At 48.0% G+C, this 19,818-nt stretch overlaps 1 protein-coding gene across 10 annotated transcripts in view; it reads right to left on the reverse strand.

Annotated features, from left to right (window-relative positions):
* Positions 1–19,818, reverse strand: part of BEND7 (BEN domain containing 7) — a 104,143-nt gene that overhangs the window by 10,921 nt on the left and 73,404 nt on the right. For 3 of the 10 annotated variants that reach the window (XM_047866293.1, XM_047866295.1, XM_047866285.1), the window contains one exon: positions 13,552–16,155. In XM_047866293.1, the coding sequence (XP_047722249.1) occupies positions 16,004–16,155 (152 nt within the window). In that variant the 3' untranslated portion in view covers positions 13,552–16,003. Of the gene's footprint in view, positions 1–11,760; positions 12,167–13,551; positions 16,156–19,818 lie in introns of those variants that run through there. The other 7 variants (XM_047866288.1, XM_047866294.1, XM_047866290.1 and 4 more) reach the window with 7 other exon arrangements.

Here is a 19,818-nt window from a genome sequence, read left to right on the forward strand (position 1 = left end):
CCTTTTTTGAGAGAGCGTGCAAACAAGCAGGGAAGGAGGGCCAGAGGGAGAGAGAGGGAAAGAGAGGGAATCCTAAGCCGGCTCCACACTCAGCGTGGAGGAGCCTGGCTCGGGGCTCGATCCCACAACCCTGGGATCACGACCCGAGCTGAAATCAAGAGTCGGACACTCAATCGATGGAGGCACCCGGGCGCCCCAACGTTACAGACTGCTAAGCTCCCTGAATGCTGCCCTTTGTCCCGCCGAACCTTCTCCGACCGGCAGCTTTGCTGGTGTGACTGCCGTCTCCGCTCCCTGCCCGTGCACGTACTCCTCCCCTGGCCTCAACTCAGGTCCCTCTTCCTCCACAAAGGCGTCCAACCGCTAATTTGGTTGACTGGTACCTCCTTGTGGCCCAAACGCCACGTGGTGTCTTGGGATCTACAGTTCGGAGCTTGAATTACCTCTGTAGTTGTGGGGGTTTATGTTTTGTCTCGTTACCGACCCTTTGCAGGCAGTGACCACGCGGAGGTTCTTTTTGTCTCTCTTCCTGGTGCGGGGCCCTCTGTACAGTAGGTGCCCAGTGCGCAGTTGTTGGCTTGCTTCGGGCCTCTTGGGACTCGTGGTTTTCGGATTTTCTCAGGCTGGTGCTGCCGGACCTCCTGGGACATGACGTCGGTCATTCTGGCGGGCAGAGTGCCAGGGCGGCCGTGTGAGGGGAGGGAAGGGGGGAACCTGCTGGCTGACAGGGACCCAGGGAAGCGAGGGACAGGCTGAGCGTGTGGCCCAAGGAGGTGAGTTCTGGTGTGTCAGTCCCCCCCTGTAGCCCTCTGGGGGCCGCGGTCTCAACAGCCAAAAAAGAAGGGGCTGGGTTTCAGCCTTGCCCCATCGCGAACCCTACTGTCCGTGTTCCCACCTTGCGCCCCCTCCACGGCCTCTTGGAGACTTTGGCACTTCTAGCTGCTTCTGTAATGCCACCCACTCGTCTCCAGTCAGAATGTGACGCTCTCGCAGGAGAAGCTTCGAATCGGCTCTGATCCGTCAAGGGAGTGAGTTCACACATGGGTGTCGTGGCTCACAAGTTGCGGGTAATCCACCTCAGCTCTGAGGGTGGGGGCCTACCGTGTGTCCCGGGGGCTCCAGGGGGTCCCAAACTCCAGCGTGCGGCCGGAGGGTCTGCAGGACTTCCTAAAGCGCGCCCGGGTCCGCTCTGGGAGATGCTGCGTGTCTGACAGGTTCCCAGGCGTCATCGGTGCCGCCGGCCTGGGGAGTTCGCGTGTTGAGGACGGTGTTTAGGCATCACCTCCTTCTGGCTCCCCCAGCCCTGTCACCTGCGGGCAACCTCTCCCTGCCAGAGTAGGGGGTTCTCCGCGACTGCAGTGACTTCCCTCATTCTGGAGATGGTTTGACTTCCATTTAGTCTCCGCTAATCGCCGTGTGGACGGATGGACAGTGGAGAGAGGGAGGAAACGAGGGACAGAAAGATACCAGAGCTGAGTAAATGGCAGATCCCGTATTGAGACCCTGGTCGCTCTGGTCGCAAACCTCTTTCTTTGAGCCACTCTGTCTGCTGTGTTCTCTTGGAAACTTTTTAATAAAGAACCTGTTGGCGGCTGAAGGCACCGGCCACTTCTCAGCCTCTTTGCTGGCAGGATGTTGGGGATATTTCAGACGAAACGATTCAAGTGCAACACTTAAGGCCTGACACAGAACAAACATCCAACGCCTTCACATGGAAGCGCATCTTAAAGCAAAGGGCTTAGAAGCACGGGCGCTAGGGGCGCCTGGGGCGGTTAAGCGTCCAGCTCTGGGTTTTGACTCCGGTCGTGATTGAACAATTCGTGGGTCTGAGCCTCACATCAGGCTCTGTGCTGACAGTGCAGAGCCCGCTTAGGATTCTCTCTCTCTCTCCTCTCTCTGCCCTCTCTCCTGCTCATGCTCTCTCTCTTTCTCTCTCTCTCTCCCCCCCTCCCCCTCCCTCCCCCCGCACCCCACCCCACTCGTGTGTGCATTCTCTTTCTCTCTCAAAATAAATAAACGTTAAAAAAAAAAAAAAGCATTGGAAAGGCACATCATAGAAGCCCATCTCATTGGGGTTATACTGAATGCTTCCTGCACCTGAATGTGGGAGTCAGAGTCACAGTCCTGTGTTACTTTTTTTTTTTTTTTTAAGTTTATTTATTTTTGAGAGACAGAGAGACAGGGCATGAGTGGGGGAGGGGCAGAGAGAGAAGGAGACACAGAATCCAAAGCGGGCTCCGGGCTCCGCACCGTCAGCACAGGGCCCGACGCGGGGCTCGAGCTCAGGAACCGCGAGATCGTGACCTGAACGTCATCGGGTCAGATGCTGAACTGACCGAGCCACCCAGGCACCTCACTGTGTTTCAGATCTTGACCAAACCTAGTCCTTAGTTCTGTGAGCTGAAACAAATGATCTCACTTTTTTTCATCTGTTAAGTGGGGATAGTGATAGTATCTACTTCGTAGGACGGTTTTGTGGATTACACGAGTGAAGCTGTTCTTGCAAAGCATCACAACAGTGCCCAGCACGCACCGTGTGCAGGAGGTATTAGCCGGTGCTACACGGGGACTTGACAGCCACAGATCTGTTAGGTGAGCGCAAAACTGCACAGATGAGCAAGAGCCCTACGAGACAACAGACTCTCATGGCCTCAACCGCTGAAGTTCTTGGCCTCGTTTGCTACGGCAACGCACCCCGTGTTTCATTTTTCTCAGGTAGCCATTCTCCAAATCCCAATGGCCCGCATGGTATTGTTTTTGAACTGATGTGTCAGATGCACTTACACCTCAGATGGGCTTCTCGTTGTCTGGCAGCTAATACATTTTTTATAAAGCATCGTCTCCAGTTTCCTCTCAAGCTACCGAGAGGATACCTTTTCCTGTTACGCTGTTGAGCGGGTTTTTCTCTTTTTCCTTTCAAAGGAGAGCATTAACGTCCAGAGTCCAGTAAGTAGGTTCAACGTACATACTGTTGGAGTAACGAGTTGAAGTTTTCACTGGAGCTTAGGTGACGTTTCAGAGGCCTGTATTCCAAGAGGCTACAGTGATATTTCAGGTATTCCTAACAGCATCCAAGGGGGCAGGCAGGACATATTCACAGATACGCAGACCACTGGGCCTTTTCTTTCTTTACCTTTATTTTCCTTTTAGAAAAAGATACCTGTGTACTTTGGAAAACATACACAAATAATTTCTTAAAATCGCATACAATTCTATCACCCAGAGATAACCACTGTAAAAACTTCTCTTTCCTGTCCACGTGTATAAATACTTCTTTTACAAAATGTGAGTAGGCTGACAATAGCACATCATCTGTACCTTTTGATTTTTTGTATTTATTTTGAGAGAGAGAGAGAGAGAGAGAGAGAGAGCACGCACGCAAGGGAGGGGCAGCGAGAGAGAGAATCCCAAGCAAGCTCCACGCTGGCAGCACAGAGCCCGACACGGGGCTTAGTCTCACGACTGCGAGATCATGACCTGAGCAGAAACCAAGAGTCAGACGCTCAACCGACTGAGCCGCCCAGGCGCCCTCGTCTGCATCTTTTTAAAGCTGTTGGTAGCTGTAGATATACATATTTTGGAAATGCTGCAACTTGTCTGTGTTTGTAGTTACTCACAGCTACTGTTAGTTCTCACCTTATAACTGTGTTTCTGAAATTAAGAAGTATGATCGGGCCGAACGTACTATTTGACGGCGATTCGCCACTAACATTCCCCTGGGGCCTTAACTATTCTACACTACTAAAAAAAAAAATCTTTCAAATAATCTCCCTTCTCATTGCAAAAGCAGCATGTTCCCTAAAGGAAAATTATTTTAGGTAAACAACAGGAAGAACATTTTAAAGCACCTGTAATCTCACCGTCCAGAGCCAACTGTCACCAGCACTTCGACGTGTGTTCTCTTAGACTTTTTTCCCTATGAGTTTGTGTATTCGAAAAGAGAAAAGGAGCTCCGACGGTACCTATTGTTCTGGGACCTGCATTCTTTCCACTGATTGATTGTGGATCTCCAGGCACAACATTTAAACTGGCTGCGTGGTATTCCGTCTTAAGGGTGTATTGGAATTTAAGCTCCTGTTGGACACTGTAAATTGTTTCTTTCTGTTGGTTGGTTTCTTTTAACTATGTGTGATGAACACCCTGTGGCTTTGTGGCTCGATCTTTGGGCGAATCTTTATTGCTTTCAGAACAGTTCCTTCAAGCAGAATTGCCGGGTCAAAGGTTTTAAACCAATTTGATTTATGTTGCCAACCGCCCTCAGAAATACTGTACTAATTAACATGTCTATTAGTGGTGTCTAAGTTGCTTTCAATACCAGAAACACTCCTGCTACTTTTCTTTCAAATTCTCTCAATTGTATGAATAACTACAATATTTCAGACTACTCTTGTAATGTGCCTTTCCTGGTTTATTTTTTTTTTCTTGGTCTAATTTTAGCATTTTAAGAAATTTATTTTGAGAGAGAGAGAGACAGCAAGCACATAAGCACGAGCAGGGGTGGGGGCAGAGAGAGGGAGAGAGAGAATCCCAAGCTGGATCCATGCTGTCAGCTCAGGATCGGGCTTGATCCCATGAACCACGAGATCATGACCTGAGCAGAAACCAAGAGTCAGACGCTTAACTGACTGGGCCACCCAGGCGCCTCAATTTTAGCATTTTAATATTTATTGGCTATTTGATTTATAAGAGTTGGGCATGCGGTAAGTATCGTCTTTCTTAAAAACCATTTATTCTGCAAATATTTTTCTCATGTTTGTCATTTGCTATTAAATTTTGCAAAACTTTGAAACTATGATTTTACTATGATCTTCATGTTTGGGAAATCCTTTCCTCAAGCTTAGATAACTATTAATTTAAAATTGCCTAGTATTTTTATTATTTGTTTTTGCTTAAACCCTTGAAGTATCTGGAATCAATTGCCACATACAGGGTAAGGTAGGAGGGTCTAATTTTATTACTAGTTGTTAACAACATCTTTATTGGGATAGAATTCACCTACGTAAAATTCATGTGCTATATACTGAATGTTCATGTAGAAGTCTTTGTGTGCACATGTTTTCAGTTCTCTTGGGTATATTCTAGGTCTTACAGTAACTCTATGTTTAACTTGTGGAGGAATTGCCAATCTGTTTTCCAAGGAGCCTGCACCATTTTACATTCCCACGAGCAATGTTTCAGGGGTCCAATTTCTCCACATTCATACAACACTTCTGTTGTCTGTCATTTGATTACAGCCTTCTCTGTGGGTGTGAAGTGGTTTTGATTTGCATTTCCCTAATGACTGTGATGTTGAGCATCTTTTCATATGCTTATCAGCCTATTGGCCATTTATATATCTTTCGAGAAGTCTGTTCAAATCTTTTGCCCATTTTTAAATTGGGTTATCTTTTTATTTTTGAGTTGTGAAACTTTTTATATATTCTAGATACCAATTCTTTATCAGATCTATGTTTTGCAAATCTGTTCGTCCCTTCTGTGAGTTGTCTTTTGGTTTTCTTTGCAGCACAAAAATGTTTCATCTCGGGGCTCCTGGGTGGCCCAGTCAGTTAAGCATCTGACTTGATTTTGACTCAGGTCATGATCTCACGGATTGTGAGATTGAGCTCCATGTTGGGCTCTGCACTGTCAGTGTGGAACCTGCTTGGTATTCTCTCCCCCCCCAACCCCCGCTCCACCATGCATGCGCGCTCTCTCTCTCTCTCTCTAAATAAGTAAATAGAGACTTTAAAAGAAAGCGCTTCATTCTATGATGTTCCACTTATCCACTTTTGTCGCTTGTGCTTTTGGTGTCCTATCCAAGAAACCATTGCTTGACCCAAGAATATGAAGATCTACTTCTCTGTTTTCTTCTTAGAGTTGCATAGTGTTGGCTTTTACATTTAGGGCTATGATGCATTTTGTCAATTTTGTTTTTACAAATGGCTGGCCAGGGGCGCCTGGGTGGCGCAGTCGGTTAAGCGTCCGACTTCAGCCAGGTCACGATCTCGCGGTCCGGGAGTTCGAGCCCCGCGTCGGGCTCTGGGCTGACGGCTCGGAGCCTGGAGCCTGTTTCCGATTCTGTGTCTCCCTCTCTCTCTGCCCCTCCCCCGTTCATGCTCTGTCTCTCTCTGTCCCAAGAATAAATAAACGTTGAAAAAAAAATTAAAAAAAAAAAACAAATGGCTGGCCAGTTGTCCTCGACACTATTTACTGGATCATTTTTCCTTTCCCAACAAGTAAAATGGCACTGGTAGAACCAACAGCTAATTGCCCCCAGCAATTCTCTGCAGTAGTAGAAGAGCTACACGCCCAAGATGACATTTTCTTCAGGACATCGTTTCCCTCCACCAACTTTTTCCCACCATTCCACAGGGTCAAACAGAAACCTATGCTGGTGAACCACATTAACACGGTTGACCTCATGGATGTGGATGTCTCCTAGGGGGTGCAGAAGGATAGGACCGGGTTTCTGGATGACCTCATGGAGCAGAGCTACCAACCAACACTGTGGACCACCCACCCGCTTCTGGGCTGTGATGAGTTAGAGAAAAACATCTGCATGTCATTTGAGCCACTTTATACTTAGGCCTTTTTGTTACTACCCTTAATGTATGCTGTATGTCGATCTAGGCGAGATTTTCCTTAAATTCCCATAATATTTTATTGATCTAAACTACAGCTGCAATTTCTGAAGTTTTATATGTTTAAATGAGGGAACGAGGGGAAGGGAGTAAATCTCTCTCAGTTCCCAAAGCATTTCTTGGCTCTCCTGCATTCAATCTGTCCAATGAATTCAGACTAATTTTGTCAACTTTCCCCACCTCCTCCTTCCCACCTCCAAAGTCACTGGGTCCTTTCCAATCAAAAGTCGTTTCTTGGTCTTTGAGAGTTTGTTCGTTTTCGAAAGTTGTGTGTTGTTACAGTAGCCGAGGCGTGACCAAGGCTCTTGTCACTTAATATGGGCAGCAGCCAGTGTCTAGGGGGTCAGCCCGATGTTAAAATACGCCCACTCCACCTCCACTGAGAGCCGGTCTCATGAGGACACGGTGAGGGAAAGACCAGCTGTGGGTGTCACCCTCACAACGGAGGCGGGTAGGACAAACATGCTCGAACAGCATTTGACGCGAACCATAGACACAAAACCTTCGCCAGGAGGGTCAAGGCTGCCCACAGCTGTAGGTCTGTGTTACAGGGAGAGTCGGGGAGAGGAGGGGAAGGAGGCGGCATTGCTTCACACAGTGAAACACCTCCCTCGGGGACCACGCAGTGTCACAGCGTTCATTGCAAGGGGGGACGGGGTCAGCGCGGGAGTTGTTAATTGAGTCGCTCCTGATTTCCCTTATCCGGTGGTTAGAAACACATCTCTGTTGGAGGACGCTTAATTCAGTAACAGATGGAGAAAGTGCCGTCCGCTGTACTGTGTTCTCTCTTTCTCTGCATTGCGAGAGTACAGCAGAAAGTAGTTTTTCTACCAGAATATGCATTTGGTCCACCACTTCATTGAACCAATTTAGGACGCTCAATTTCCTTTGTAAAATTGATTTTCACTCCACATTCACATCGAGGGCCCTCCACTTTCTGGATCTGTTACGGCATCGTGGTGGAGAGTATGAACAACCGGAAGTCGAGAGAGCTAGTGTCTGAGCAGTTTCTCCACTGCGCGTGCTCCCATCAGCTTCATGTTTGGAAAGTCCTTTAAAGGAATTATCTAAAGTAGCTGAGTTTCAGAATTTAGGTTTAAAATGTCCCTCAATTTCTCAGCATTAGCAGATAAAAATGGCCAAAAAGAAAGAAAAAAAAAAAAAAGCAATTGAAAAGGCCCTTAAGTATCAAATCTGTTTGTGACATCAGTGTACTGTCCCGCCTGGGCCTCATTCCTAGACTGTTGTTTGGCTTTTTCATAATGATTCCTTTATGTTCTTTTAACCTCACGGATTACAAAATAGAAATAGAGAATAAATACACACATAGATGTATAAATGCGTGTATATATAATTTAGGGGGATGATCAGTGTCGTACTTCTGAGGTTACAAAGTACAGACATTGTTGATTTGTGTGAATTCAAAGTGTTGTTCTGCATCATTAGAGCTACCAAATTCTCACGGGCCCCCGCGCAGCATGTCTTGTGCGGACCTGTTGATGCAATTTCTCCGCCGTTTATGAAGAGTGTCGATACCGGGACAGAGGAAGGGCTCATGATCTAAGACTAAGGGACAGAAGAAGGGAGAGGGCAGTACCTGACAGCCCTCGCCTGTCGCAGTCCACTCTTGCTCGGGGACAGGGATGTCCTGACAGTGTTTTCACCAGGGTCTGAAATCTTAATGGCCTTACAGATAAGACCCCTGACCTCACGAGGCTTAGATGCCAGTGGAAAGTAGACAGTAGACAGCCATGTCATTAAGCAAGACAATGTCAGAGGGTGGTACGTGAGGAGAAGGGACTGAGCCTGTGACCCGACGGAGACCAGTGGCCGCCCGTGAGCCAACGGTTAGGAGTCGCTCCCTGCTGATGTTGAGCTGAGACTCGAATTCTGCTGAATGGATGGTGCTTCAAATCTTGATTGCCTCTCGCCTGGGGCAAAGCCTCTGGTCTGTGATTAAGTCCCCTTCTACAGCTCTGGAACACTCTGCACCTTCTGTGCAGCCGTTTCCTCAGGGCTCACACCTTGTGATGGTCCTGGCGAGCCCCATGCCCCAGGGCCCGTGGCTCACTGCTCTACCGGCCCCTAGAACAGCACCAGGCACACCCTCAGTGTCCAAGAGACACGTGAATGAACGGAATAACATCTGTACCTGAACTCAACTGCCATTCTTTGAGCGGCCCCTCCCCGTGCTCCCTCCCTGAGCGCACACAACACCCTGGGGCTCCCCAGCCCGAGCCCCCTCCCCTTCTTACAGCTGCACTCCCCTCTGCAGCCCAAGCCAGAGAGTCACCAAGTCCCCTTGGTTCCCTTTCTCACGCTTGGGCATTTGGGGTTCCGTCCTCTAAAGAAGTTAAGTAGCCTTGGCTATTCTAACAGCTTCTTGATGGGATGCCTTGCTTCAGGCTCGCTCCTGTCCAGTAATGTCCCTACTTCTGCCAGACAGGTCAGTACATTCATATGATGAATCATCATACGATGATGATCATATGATGAATCATTCATATGATGACCATTCATCATAGAGATCAAGACCTCTGAGGGTGCCTCAGTGGTCCCCCAACCCCCGGTCCTCCCAGTTTCTTGGGATGGTCTACACAACCTCTCCACTCTTTTCCTCTCTGCCCTGCCAGACTGACCCGACACGGCACCTGCCGCAGTGGGTGTTCAGGAAACGGCTGAGGCTGGGCCTGCAGGAGGGGACACGGCTCTGGTCTGCGGGGACAGGACAGCCCCCTTCCGGTGCAGCCTCCTGTGGTACCCCGGGCCCCCTCACGCTGCACTGGAGGGAGCCCTTTAGGGCTGTCAGTTGGATGACGCCCGAACGTGTGGGATCGAGGGCGTCCTGGCCTTTTGGGAGCACCTCACCGCGCGGCCTCCTCACCAGCCATCCAGTGGCTTTCTCCTGAAGCGGGAACAGCTCAGGCCTTCCCAAGCGAGGCCCCCAGAGAACCGGCAGACCAGCCGAAGGTGTTCCAGGCCAGGGGTGCTCCAGGCAGGGGGGGCGGCGGCGGGGGGTGGGGGGGTGCTGGGAATGCCTGCAGGGTGGGGGTGGGGCGGGCGCCCAGTGAGGAGCAGCGCCCTCCCGTGTTCAGAGAGGGGACTAAAGCAATTACGTTTTACCAGCCACTTTGCATTAAAGAAGATTGATTTGTCCTTCTGATGTGTTGTTTCCATAGAAGCAGGGCTTAACCTTTTAAGTGAAGATTATAAAGCTACCTAATTCATTTAAAATTAGGCTTCAATTCTATCAGCGCTTAATGCTCAAGTGTTACTGTGGGACTTGAGGCAGACAGTGATCTGACTCCCAGGCGGCGCCTGCGACTTTCTTGATTTGAAGCCGCTCTTCCTGATGGCTATCTAGTTTGTTTCTTTATTTTTAAAAAATTAACTTCCTAAGGAGATACAACTTTCTGCGTAAGACCACCAGAGTATTAATAAATACCTTTTAATTAGTCGTTAGCACTGACTCCATAAACACAGGACTGGCACACAGGCACGGAACACAGGCATGTTCGATTAAAGTAATTTATTGTATTCTTCTGGAACGGACATAAAGAGCATCTTGGGAATTGATATCACAACACAACATTATACACCATTTTCACAACTAGCCTTGTGTTGAATTTTTTTTTTAAAGAACATAGTAATTTTAAAAAATCTAAATATTTACATATTAATAAAACATATATACAGAAGATTGAGACATTATCCGTAGATATGGAATTTTTCTTTTTACTAAGAAAGCCTATAAAAAGGATTTCTGAATAAAGTCTGAACAGTAGTCACAGTAAGTAAACACAAACACAATTCGAGTGCACAAAATGGGATTTCACTGGTGCGGTTTTGTGAGTACGTGGCTCCCATCTGTGGACGCACTGCACGTATTTGTGAGCTGAACAATCCCTACTCCTCCTCAAGTATCGAAACCTCCAAGCTGTCGCCCCGTCTTGGAAGGAAGGGCTTTGGAAGGTTCACGATGTATAATTAACAGATCCCACAGTTGTAAGGTAAATGTTTCTACCTGCATTAGCAACGCACTCATCTAACTGTAATAGAGTGGAAAGGTCACTAATTAATCTTTCCAGTTCCCTTGAGCAGTATTTCCTTCCGAGGGGCAGAGGACAAATTCCCAAACCTAAGCTGCAGGAAAACAAGAGCCCTGGTGTGCAGTGGTCCGTTAGGACCGGTCTCAGGGAAGGGGCTGCTCACCGGCCTAAAACGTAAAAGGCTAATAACCCTGGGATGTGGTGGCAACGGTTTCTCGGGACCTTCCTCCCCGCCTCAGGAATAAGACAGGAGACGCACAGACGGGAGAGGGAGCTGTCTGGCGGTTGGGCTGAGTCCACAAGCCTCACCGAGAAGCAGTGTCGTCACATTTCAGGGACGCCTCCAACCGTCTCCCTCCGGTTGATGAGCTGGTCGTCAGTGGACCACCGACTCGGCCCGGGGCCCCCTCCTGGCTCAGGTTCAGTGCGATGGGGCGCAAGTGCCTCGGACAGGGCGCCTCTACAGTAACTCTGAGCTCTCCCCCTCTGACTTGGTTCCGGTGCTAGGCAAAGGCAGGTAACGGTCAGCACAACAATTTCTCCCCCTCTGCTTTGGCATTTCTACCGTCCAAGTTTCTTTGCAGCCAACTATTTGGCCTCTGGGTCAAGTGCTAAAGATTTCACGGGAGTTGGCTTTATACAGTGAATGAGGTCTACACGCAGTGTTTGTGAGGAAAATGGCTTAGAGTCACCATCTTTTTGGAGAAGGGAACCTGGAGGTAAATATTTCTGTACCACAGATACCCACACGGCAAGAGAGCGCTTTAGTATAAACCCATATTTTCGTATGTTGGTTTCATATGAAGGGGAAGGCAGGTGTACTGGGAAAATGAAGTATATAATTTTAAGGACATTTGTGGCTGGCTGCCACACCACGCCAAGACACCGACGGCTCAGTTTAGGCCATCTGTGAAAACAGTTGTTACGTATCATGTCGGTCACCGGTTACTTTGAGTTTCTTGCCTTTTCATTTTTTTTTTTTTAATGTTTATTTTTGAGAGACAGAGCACGAGCGGGGGAGGGGCAGAGAGAGAGAGAGAGACAGAGACAGAGACAGAGAGAGAGAGACAGAGAGAGGGAGACCCAGAATCCAAAGCAGGTTCCAGGCTCCGAGCTGTCGGCCCAGAGCCCGATGCGGGGCTCGAACTCACGAACCGTGAGATCGTGACCTGAGCCCAAGTCGGACACTTAACCGACTGGGCCCCTCAGGTGCCCCGAGCGTCTCGCCTTTTAACTAGTCATTTTGTCACTGTGTTGATACGACCCACGCGAAAGGTTTTTCTTCCCTAGGAACTCATAGCTCATTTGCACTTACTCAGTTACAAGTGGCTATTTTTGGAGGAACTGATGTCACAGATGATTTTGTCTAATAGGGCAGAGCTAGCTTATCTCCCCCATCAACGGTTTCATCTTCCGGGCCGCTGAAGGCCTAATTGACGTTGGCCTTCCCAACTGCTCCCTCAGTGCCGAGAAGAGCTCTTCTCCTGTAGGCTGCATCTACGCAGTGCACATTAAAATAAATATGTGTCAGAACTCTATATATTCACCTTGAGCTTATGAGGAAAAGAACAGAGAAGAGAGGGCTGCCTTTTAGTGAACAATGAACTGACTGGATCATACGCTGGACTTCTAAGAGGGAATGCATGAGTCAACTCTTAAAAACGATTTCTAAAACTCTTAGGGCAAATTGGAGGCTTGATGATCACATACTATGAAGAAAGTAGGTGACAACTTTTCAGGTATGATGGGAAAGATTCACAGAACACCCACACTTGGCAGGAAGTAACCTGAAATGCTACGTGGATCTTTGAGGGGATTCAAACGGGAGAGTCACGTGTGCTCATGGACACTGTCACTAAAAGGGAAGCCTGGGCAGTGACATCTGGCTCTGTGTCTTCCGTGTTTTCTCTCCTGGTGTCAAATACACTACCTATGACACAGACAAGACAACGAAGGGGGGGGGGGGCACTTCTCCAAAGAAGAGCTGCACAGTTTTCTGCGACAGGGCTAGAGGTGAGGGCGCCGGGTGGGGAGAGGACCTGGCCGAGGAAGCCTCGGTTTCTTTTCTGTTTTTAACGTTTAGTCGCTTTTTGAGAGACAGAGACAGAGCGCGAGCAGGGGAGAGGCAGAGAGAGAGGGAGACACAGCATCCGAAGCAGGCTCCAGGCTCCAGGCTCGGAGCGGTCAGCACAGAGCCCGACGCGGGGCTGGAACTCGGGAACCGTGAGATCGTGACCTGAGCCGAAGTCGGAGGCTTAACTGACGGGGCCACCCAGGCGCCCCGAGGAAGCCTCTGTTTCATATTTAAATCCCTAAGTTCTCAGCCAAGGCTTTAGTTAGTTGTGCTACGCGAGCCGTTTTAGAAATTTGTAATGATGACTTTTACAGGGAAGTCCGTGAATGTGTGTTACTACTGGAGTATGTCCACATATTGTCCAGGAAGAGACAATGGCTACACAAAATACAGTTTCCCTGTAACAGAGATCATGATGCAGCTATTAAGGTAACGTGTATGAAGATGTGTGAAAAATGGAAAATGCTCGTTAGGTTAAAAAAAACAACAACAACAACAACACCCAGAAAAGAAAATTTTACCTACTTGATCTCCAACTGTGTAAATAAATAAATTTAGAGAAAAGTCTGGGGGAAAACACCCAGTAATGGTCGTCTCTGAGTGGTAAAGTTAATTTCTGTTTTCTTCCTTGTACTTTTGTTACTTCTTTGAAAGTATGTAAAAGACTGCCAATTCGTGACAAACACCGCTGGGCTCGGCCTGGGGGGTGGGGGGCTTGCTCTACCCTATCTCCAAATGAGAAGCCCCCTTTGTAAATTTTAGAAAGCACTGCTTCGATTTCACTTGCTCTTTACTGATTTTTTTTTTCCCCAACACAAAGTGTTCGCCCGTCCCGGGCGCTTTCTCGCGGTTGCCAGAGTGCCCTCCAACACCCGGCCTGCCGCCCGGGGAGGGGGGCTCCCTGAGGGCAGGCGTTTGTGCCCAGGACCCAACAGTGCGGGTTCCTGCGAGCTGCTCACACGCACTTACCGGCAGGGGCGTGAGGGCAAAGAAACGAAGAAACTACGTTTTTCCGCTGCAAAAGCCGTAGGCGCTCTTGTGGAAGCTAGACAGACGGAAGGCTGCTTGCCTGTAATGGATGGACGCGAATGTCCCTGGACTGCCTGACTGTCCCCCCCTGACCTGCTCAATCCCGGTTCTTGCAAACGCTTAAGGATTTACGCCCCTCTCCCCGCCCCTCCCCAACACACGTGGGTTTGGGAAGAGGAAAAAGACCTTAAAAGGTAATAAAGGCGTTGTTAGATCTTTAGAAACAGGACCGACCGCTGCCAGCTCAGATCGAGCAGATCAGGAAAGTCTGGCCGGGGAGTCTCGCACGTGCAAGAAGGGTGGACTTCACCTCTGGGGCAGCCTCGTTAGGGCACACGCGAGGGAAGGGTCCGAAGTGGCGCTGTGTTCAAAGACGCTGCCCAGACCCGGGGTTTTACTTCAGGGCCCATCAAGACACGCTAGTCTCATCACTGACTCCGGTCATTCATTGAGTTTAAACTGCAGGAGGATTTCGGGCAGACTTAACGACGGACATTCTAACGGTGGAGACAGACACTGGAATGGAATCCTAAAGGGATTAGTACATCCATCAGCTCTTAGGATCTTTAAGAAACATGCGGAGAAAAGCTGGCTTTGGCTTAGGTATGAGAAAGCTATGCGGTGTAATGGCTGGAAGTCGAGAGGCCTGGGCTCCGGCCCAGCCACCAACCAGCTGTGAGACCTTGAGACAGTCATTTAGTGTTTCTGGGCCTCAGGCTTTTTTACCTGTAAAATAAAAGGACTGGCTAAAAAGAAGGGATGGGACTAGATGATCTCTAACGTTCCTTCTTTCTCAGATTCCTTGACATTCTTTTCAGTTCCATGAGGTGGTTCTACCATCCCGTGTTCAATTTCCTCATCTGAAACATCTCTCTGCCTCCATCTTCGGACAGGAAAATGCAAAGGTATTATTTCAAGGGGAATGGTTTTCAAGTGATTATAGTAGTACTTTCAATAACAGCAAAAGTCCAGGGTGTCAGAAGACAGTGAGGACGGGCGGCCCAAATGCCCCGGGGCCAGCGGGGCTGGGGCAGCCGGGGGGAGGAAGTCTGCCTCCCGAAATGCACAATTTCCTTACGGATAGTAATATTTCCTGCATCTGCCGGGAGGGGGCCAGGTGTGATAAGAACAAGGCTAACCCGAGTTGTCCTGACAGACGAGGACATGATGGGAAGGAATAATAGAGATCATGCATTTCAATTATCTTAATTCATAAATGTGGAAACAGAGCCCAACAAGGAGATGGCCGTATATGGGAAGAACTTGATATAAGCAGGTCCTTTTTGCACCAGGAGGCTCATTTCATTTGTTTGTCCATCGATCTGTTGCTTAGCTACGCGGTGACCGAGAAGGTTCTGCATCGTTCGCACGGTTGAGCTTTCTCATCGTTCTGAGGCTCGCTCACCCGTGTCTGTCCTACCTGCGAGCTCTGCTTTCCTTGCCATCCCGGGACAAGTGCCATCAAGGAACAGGTGACCTAGCCGAGTTCCTACACAGACTGGCTACTGTACTGAGATTTGCCGGATTTTATTTAAAACTTGCCACCCCAAATCTGGAATTGAGCATTTTCACTTAGAGGGTTTTTTGGGGGTGTCTGGGTTTGGTGGGCAGAGAATCTCCAGGTAGTCTCGTGAGGGCAGTCAATAAAGAGCCCCCACAACTACTGAGGGAACAAATTATCATCTGGCAAACTGATCAGATCCCGTCTCTTGGGCTCTCGGGGAGGAACCAACGCAGAGGCAGGAGGCCAGGGTCACAAAGGATACGAACCTGGAATTATGTCTATGGCTTACCATGTTCTATGGCTGATCTGGTTCGGGTTCTAGGAATGTGCACCCGCGCTAGACGGACTGGCTGCTTCAGTCACTCGCTTAAAACACCCGTATTCGTCAGGTGCCCGTTATAAGGAGAGTAATGACTGACTGCCTCTCAAAACCCTTTTGGGGTGGGGGCATTGGACGGGGACAGAACGGACACGAATTTCACCACAGAACTGGTGATCCTTGTTCTAAAAAGAAATATCATTTCCTGTTAAAGTACTTTCAACGGCGGCAGGTTTGGGGAGGCACATGTTGTGACACCAAGGTCTTAGGGCTTGCTGTTCTGAGGTTTTTGAGACTAGGAGACAGGGCGTGAGGCAAAAGGAGTTTTTGTACTCAATGTAAAAATATCTCTGAGCACAAGGCACTGAGAAGCTCTGATTCCCAGGGCCGGGGCCAGGAGCAGTCTGCTCAAGCCTCTGCACCTCTGACGTTACGCACATTTTCAATGCCAGTGTTTTCAGGGGCTGTATTTTCCAGCGGGTGTTGGAAATGGAAATGTGTTTTACCTGTTGGCGGTAGAGAGATGCCGTCCAGTCTCTCATCACCGTCCGCTGCCTCTGCTGGTGGCAAACAGAAAACACAAATCTCGTCAGTTTCGGGGAGCGCGTTGATTTTACGGAATACAGTGATACAATTTAAAAATTCCAGTATGCATACGCTCAACTTTCCTTCCCCTTTTCGGCGTCTGTTGGTTCGCGTTACAGATTTTAGTACCATTATTTAAATCAAACATTTTTTTAAGATAATGATAGGAGGTTTGCGCCTGCATTTTTTTTTTTTTTCTATCTTGTGACCTTATTCTATCAATCATTGACGATTTCAGTTCATTTTCACTTGTTTGCATGGACTTAAAATCTTCGCTCAGAATCCGGGGTGAATTGTTCAAATATGATCATCAAAGGCACAGAGGTCGGTGAATCGCTGTGGCAGAATTTTCCCCGGCCATCCCCAGAACCACCCTAACCATCCCCGCGAGCGAGGCTCAGGAAATCCTGAGAATCAGCCCTTCTTCGGAGATGACTGGAAATTGGCATCAATTTAGTCATAGAGAAAGTCAGAAGGAATAAGTGTATCTTCAAAAGCTTTGTCACGTCTCTGTTTCAAAATGCAAACCTTTGCTCACGTCTGCTGTGTTTTAATCTCCTTAAGGGTTTTCCAAAGGCAGATCCTCAGTCAGAGAAAACCTTCCGCTACGTGTAAAAAAGAAAGCGCTTGTTTTTCTCCTGATAACCGATGGGGCCCGTCAGTCTCTCCGGGCAGATGCTGTGGACAGGTCAGAACATGTCGTTACGGCCAAGTGGAGAATTTCGGCAACTGCTCCCTCCATCCCGGGGCTGGCTTCCCCTCCCGGCCACCTTCCCGCCGCGGCACACGCGCGCGTGGGGCCAGCCACGTGGGGCTGCCCTGTGCCACCGGGCTGTAATGCTGAGTTGGTGGGAAGGGAATACCATGCCCCTGTTTTTATCGCTGTGGCTCTGAACACAATCAGGGGGTCAGAGACGTTCAAAGATTTCGACTCCACTTCGTTCTCTAACACCTTGTCCTCAGATTGCTGCACACCATTGTCTGCTGACCTGCTACGTCCACCACAAAGAAAATGCCCAGCGGAGACACCACAGTCGAGACCAGCTTGGGCTGGAGAAGCGTGTCTACTCTTCCCCTCTAAAATGATGTTGTAGGTGAATATTTAATAACGTAAGACATTCGACTCAAGCGCTAGGACAGACGGAAAAGATTAAACACTTTAAAATAGGCTTATCGATGAAGTACAGGACATACTAAAATGTTAACAGCGTTCCTCTCTGGATGAGTTGTCTAGGATTTTAAAAAGTCTTCAGTAATAACAATAGCAACGACTGGCACCACCGCTTATTAGATGTTTACCGTTTACTGAGCAATTTACGTATATCGCGTCATTTAACTCTTAGAAAACCCTACAAAGGGGTGGGGGGGGGGAGTTGTTTTTATGCCCATTTGAGCAAACGGAACTGGGACAGAGAGAGGCTAAGAGGCTAAGGTAATCTGGAGCACCCGGCTGGCTTGGTGGGGCGTGCAACTCTGCCTCTCGGGGTTGTGGGTTCGAGCCCCACGCTGGGTATAGAGATTACGAAAACCAATAAATAAACTTAAAAAAAAAAAAAGAGAGAGAGAGAGAGACTAAGGGAATACAGCCAGTGAGTGACGCCATCCCGGCTGTGAGTCAGGTCCATGCCTGGGCTCTTAATCTCCCTCTTTGCTGTTAATAATCCAAATGTACGTCCCTATGCATCCCTATGAGCTTTTTTTTTTTCTTTAAATCTTCAACTTCTAGTTCATTTTCTACTTCAGTAACTTTCTCTACTTTACACGTAAAATGACTTTCTATGTAGTTATAACAAAGCCCTTCCCTTTGTAACTCCGTTATCCCCACTTTCATAACCCAGGCCTATGCAATTCTGGGCTTTAGCAAAAACAGAACATATGCATCCGAAAAACAGACAAATTATTATATGTAAATTAGTGTATGTTAGCTGCACGCACGGGGCCAAGTGTCACGGATGAAGAACGTGGCTGTGTTACTGAAATTTAATTATAACATCTGTCTGTAACCACAAGCTCACGGTCTTTCTTCCCCGGTGACAGTCAAGTTGTGAAATTTAGAAAAGATTGAGCAAGTCCAATAAAAATTTAATAGCAGTGACAGTTTTACTCTTAGATCTAACACAAATAAAAAATTGTGATTTCAGCTCTGAGGAAATAATGTAATGAAAATGATAAAAATCCACACCGGGAAAGGAATCATTCCAGTTACAGAAAAAAATTATTACATGTGATGGGAGCCCCAAATGAATTTCTCTTTGGGTTTGCACAACAACCTCTCAAATCTGTATGGAGCACTTCTTCCTAGAGGCAGTTTGGGCTTCCTCGAGCACTGAGTTGATTAGCTTGCCCAGTTAACGTCTGTCCCTAATTCCAGGAATTGAGCCAAATATGATAAATAAGGTTGAAGCTGTGGGAACATCTAGGAGACACTGTTTGTTGTTATCGTTTGGACTGAGTAATCAAGACAAAAAACACGAGAGGGAGCAACGTCATTGATGTCGGCCTCTCCGTTCCTATCAGCCTCAGGAAGGAAAGGCGAGTGGCTCTAGTCTCAATCTGCAAGGGTCCCACTTTGAAGCCGCTTGAGGAGACTTTAGTGTAATAGAATTTGACAAAATCAGGCAATAGAGCCTATGTGGCCGGTCACTGCTTATAGGCTGACATCTGGTCTAGCTGGGTCTGTACTTCAGGGCTACTTTTGTCCTCCAGCCACCTCCACCTTCTCAGATGCACAAGGAACCTGCCGAAAGGGCAGAGGAGAAGTGCCAAGGCACCAATCACAAAAATCTAGGCAGATCAGTGGTCAGACGTGAAAATGTCCCGAATCGAATACGATGATGACCAAAGACCAGGGTGCTCCCGCAGGAAGGGAAGGGTCTACGGTTGGGATCCTGCTGGGCACAGACAGGCACGTGTGTGTGAGATGTGTGTGTCATGTGAATTACTAATATAAATGCTGGATGGTTAAGAAATGTGTTCAGTGGCCAGTCTGTGGGAAAGAGAACCAGGAATGTGGAGGGACGTCCCCACCGTGTGCACATGTGTTCACTGGGGGGAAGCATGGAAGGGAGTGGATTCCAGAGCTCACAGTAATTGGTCTCTGCATCTAGCAGTAGGAAAAACAAAAAAAGGTGTGGTTATGTATAAAAGATAGCGTATGAGGAAACACAGTTGTTTTTAATTTATCAAACACAAATTTATATCAGGATTAACTTTTTTTCCAACCAGCTTTTATACATGGATCTTTCCCTCTCTTTGTTAAAAAATGAATGGTATAGTCCGTTAAGAATCCAACTCCTGACTTTGGCTCAGGTCACGACCTCACGGTTCATGAGTTCAAGCCTCGTATCGGGCTCTCTGCTCTCAGCACAGAGCCCGCTTCAGATCCTCTGTCCCCCTCTCTCTGCCCTCCCTTGCTTGCTCTCATTCTCTCTCAAAATAAATAAACTTCAAAAAAAAAAAAAAAGTATGGTATAGAAACTATGCGTCAAAGAGGTTTCCAGAATACCTCACAAAGAGGAAACAAAATTTAAGCCAAACTTCCCATTTTAGTCATGTGGCCCATTTCCAGCGTTAAAAACAATTCAACTGGGTAAATGTGAAGATCGAGTTAGCTTTACCAAGTGATTCATGAATCAGGC

The sequence above is a fragment of the Prionailurus viverrinus genome, chromosome B4 (genome assembly GCF_022837055.1).
Source record: "Prionailurus viverrinus isolate Anna chromosome B4, UM_Priviv_1.0, whole genome shotgun sequence".
Lineage (NCBI taxonomy): Eukaryota > Metazoa > Chordata > Mammalia > Carnivora > Felidae > Prionailurus > Prionailurus viverrinus.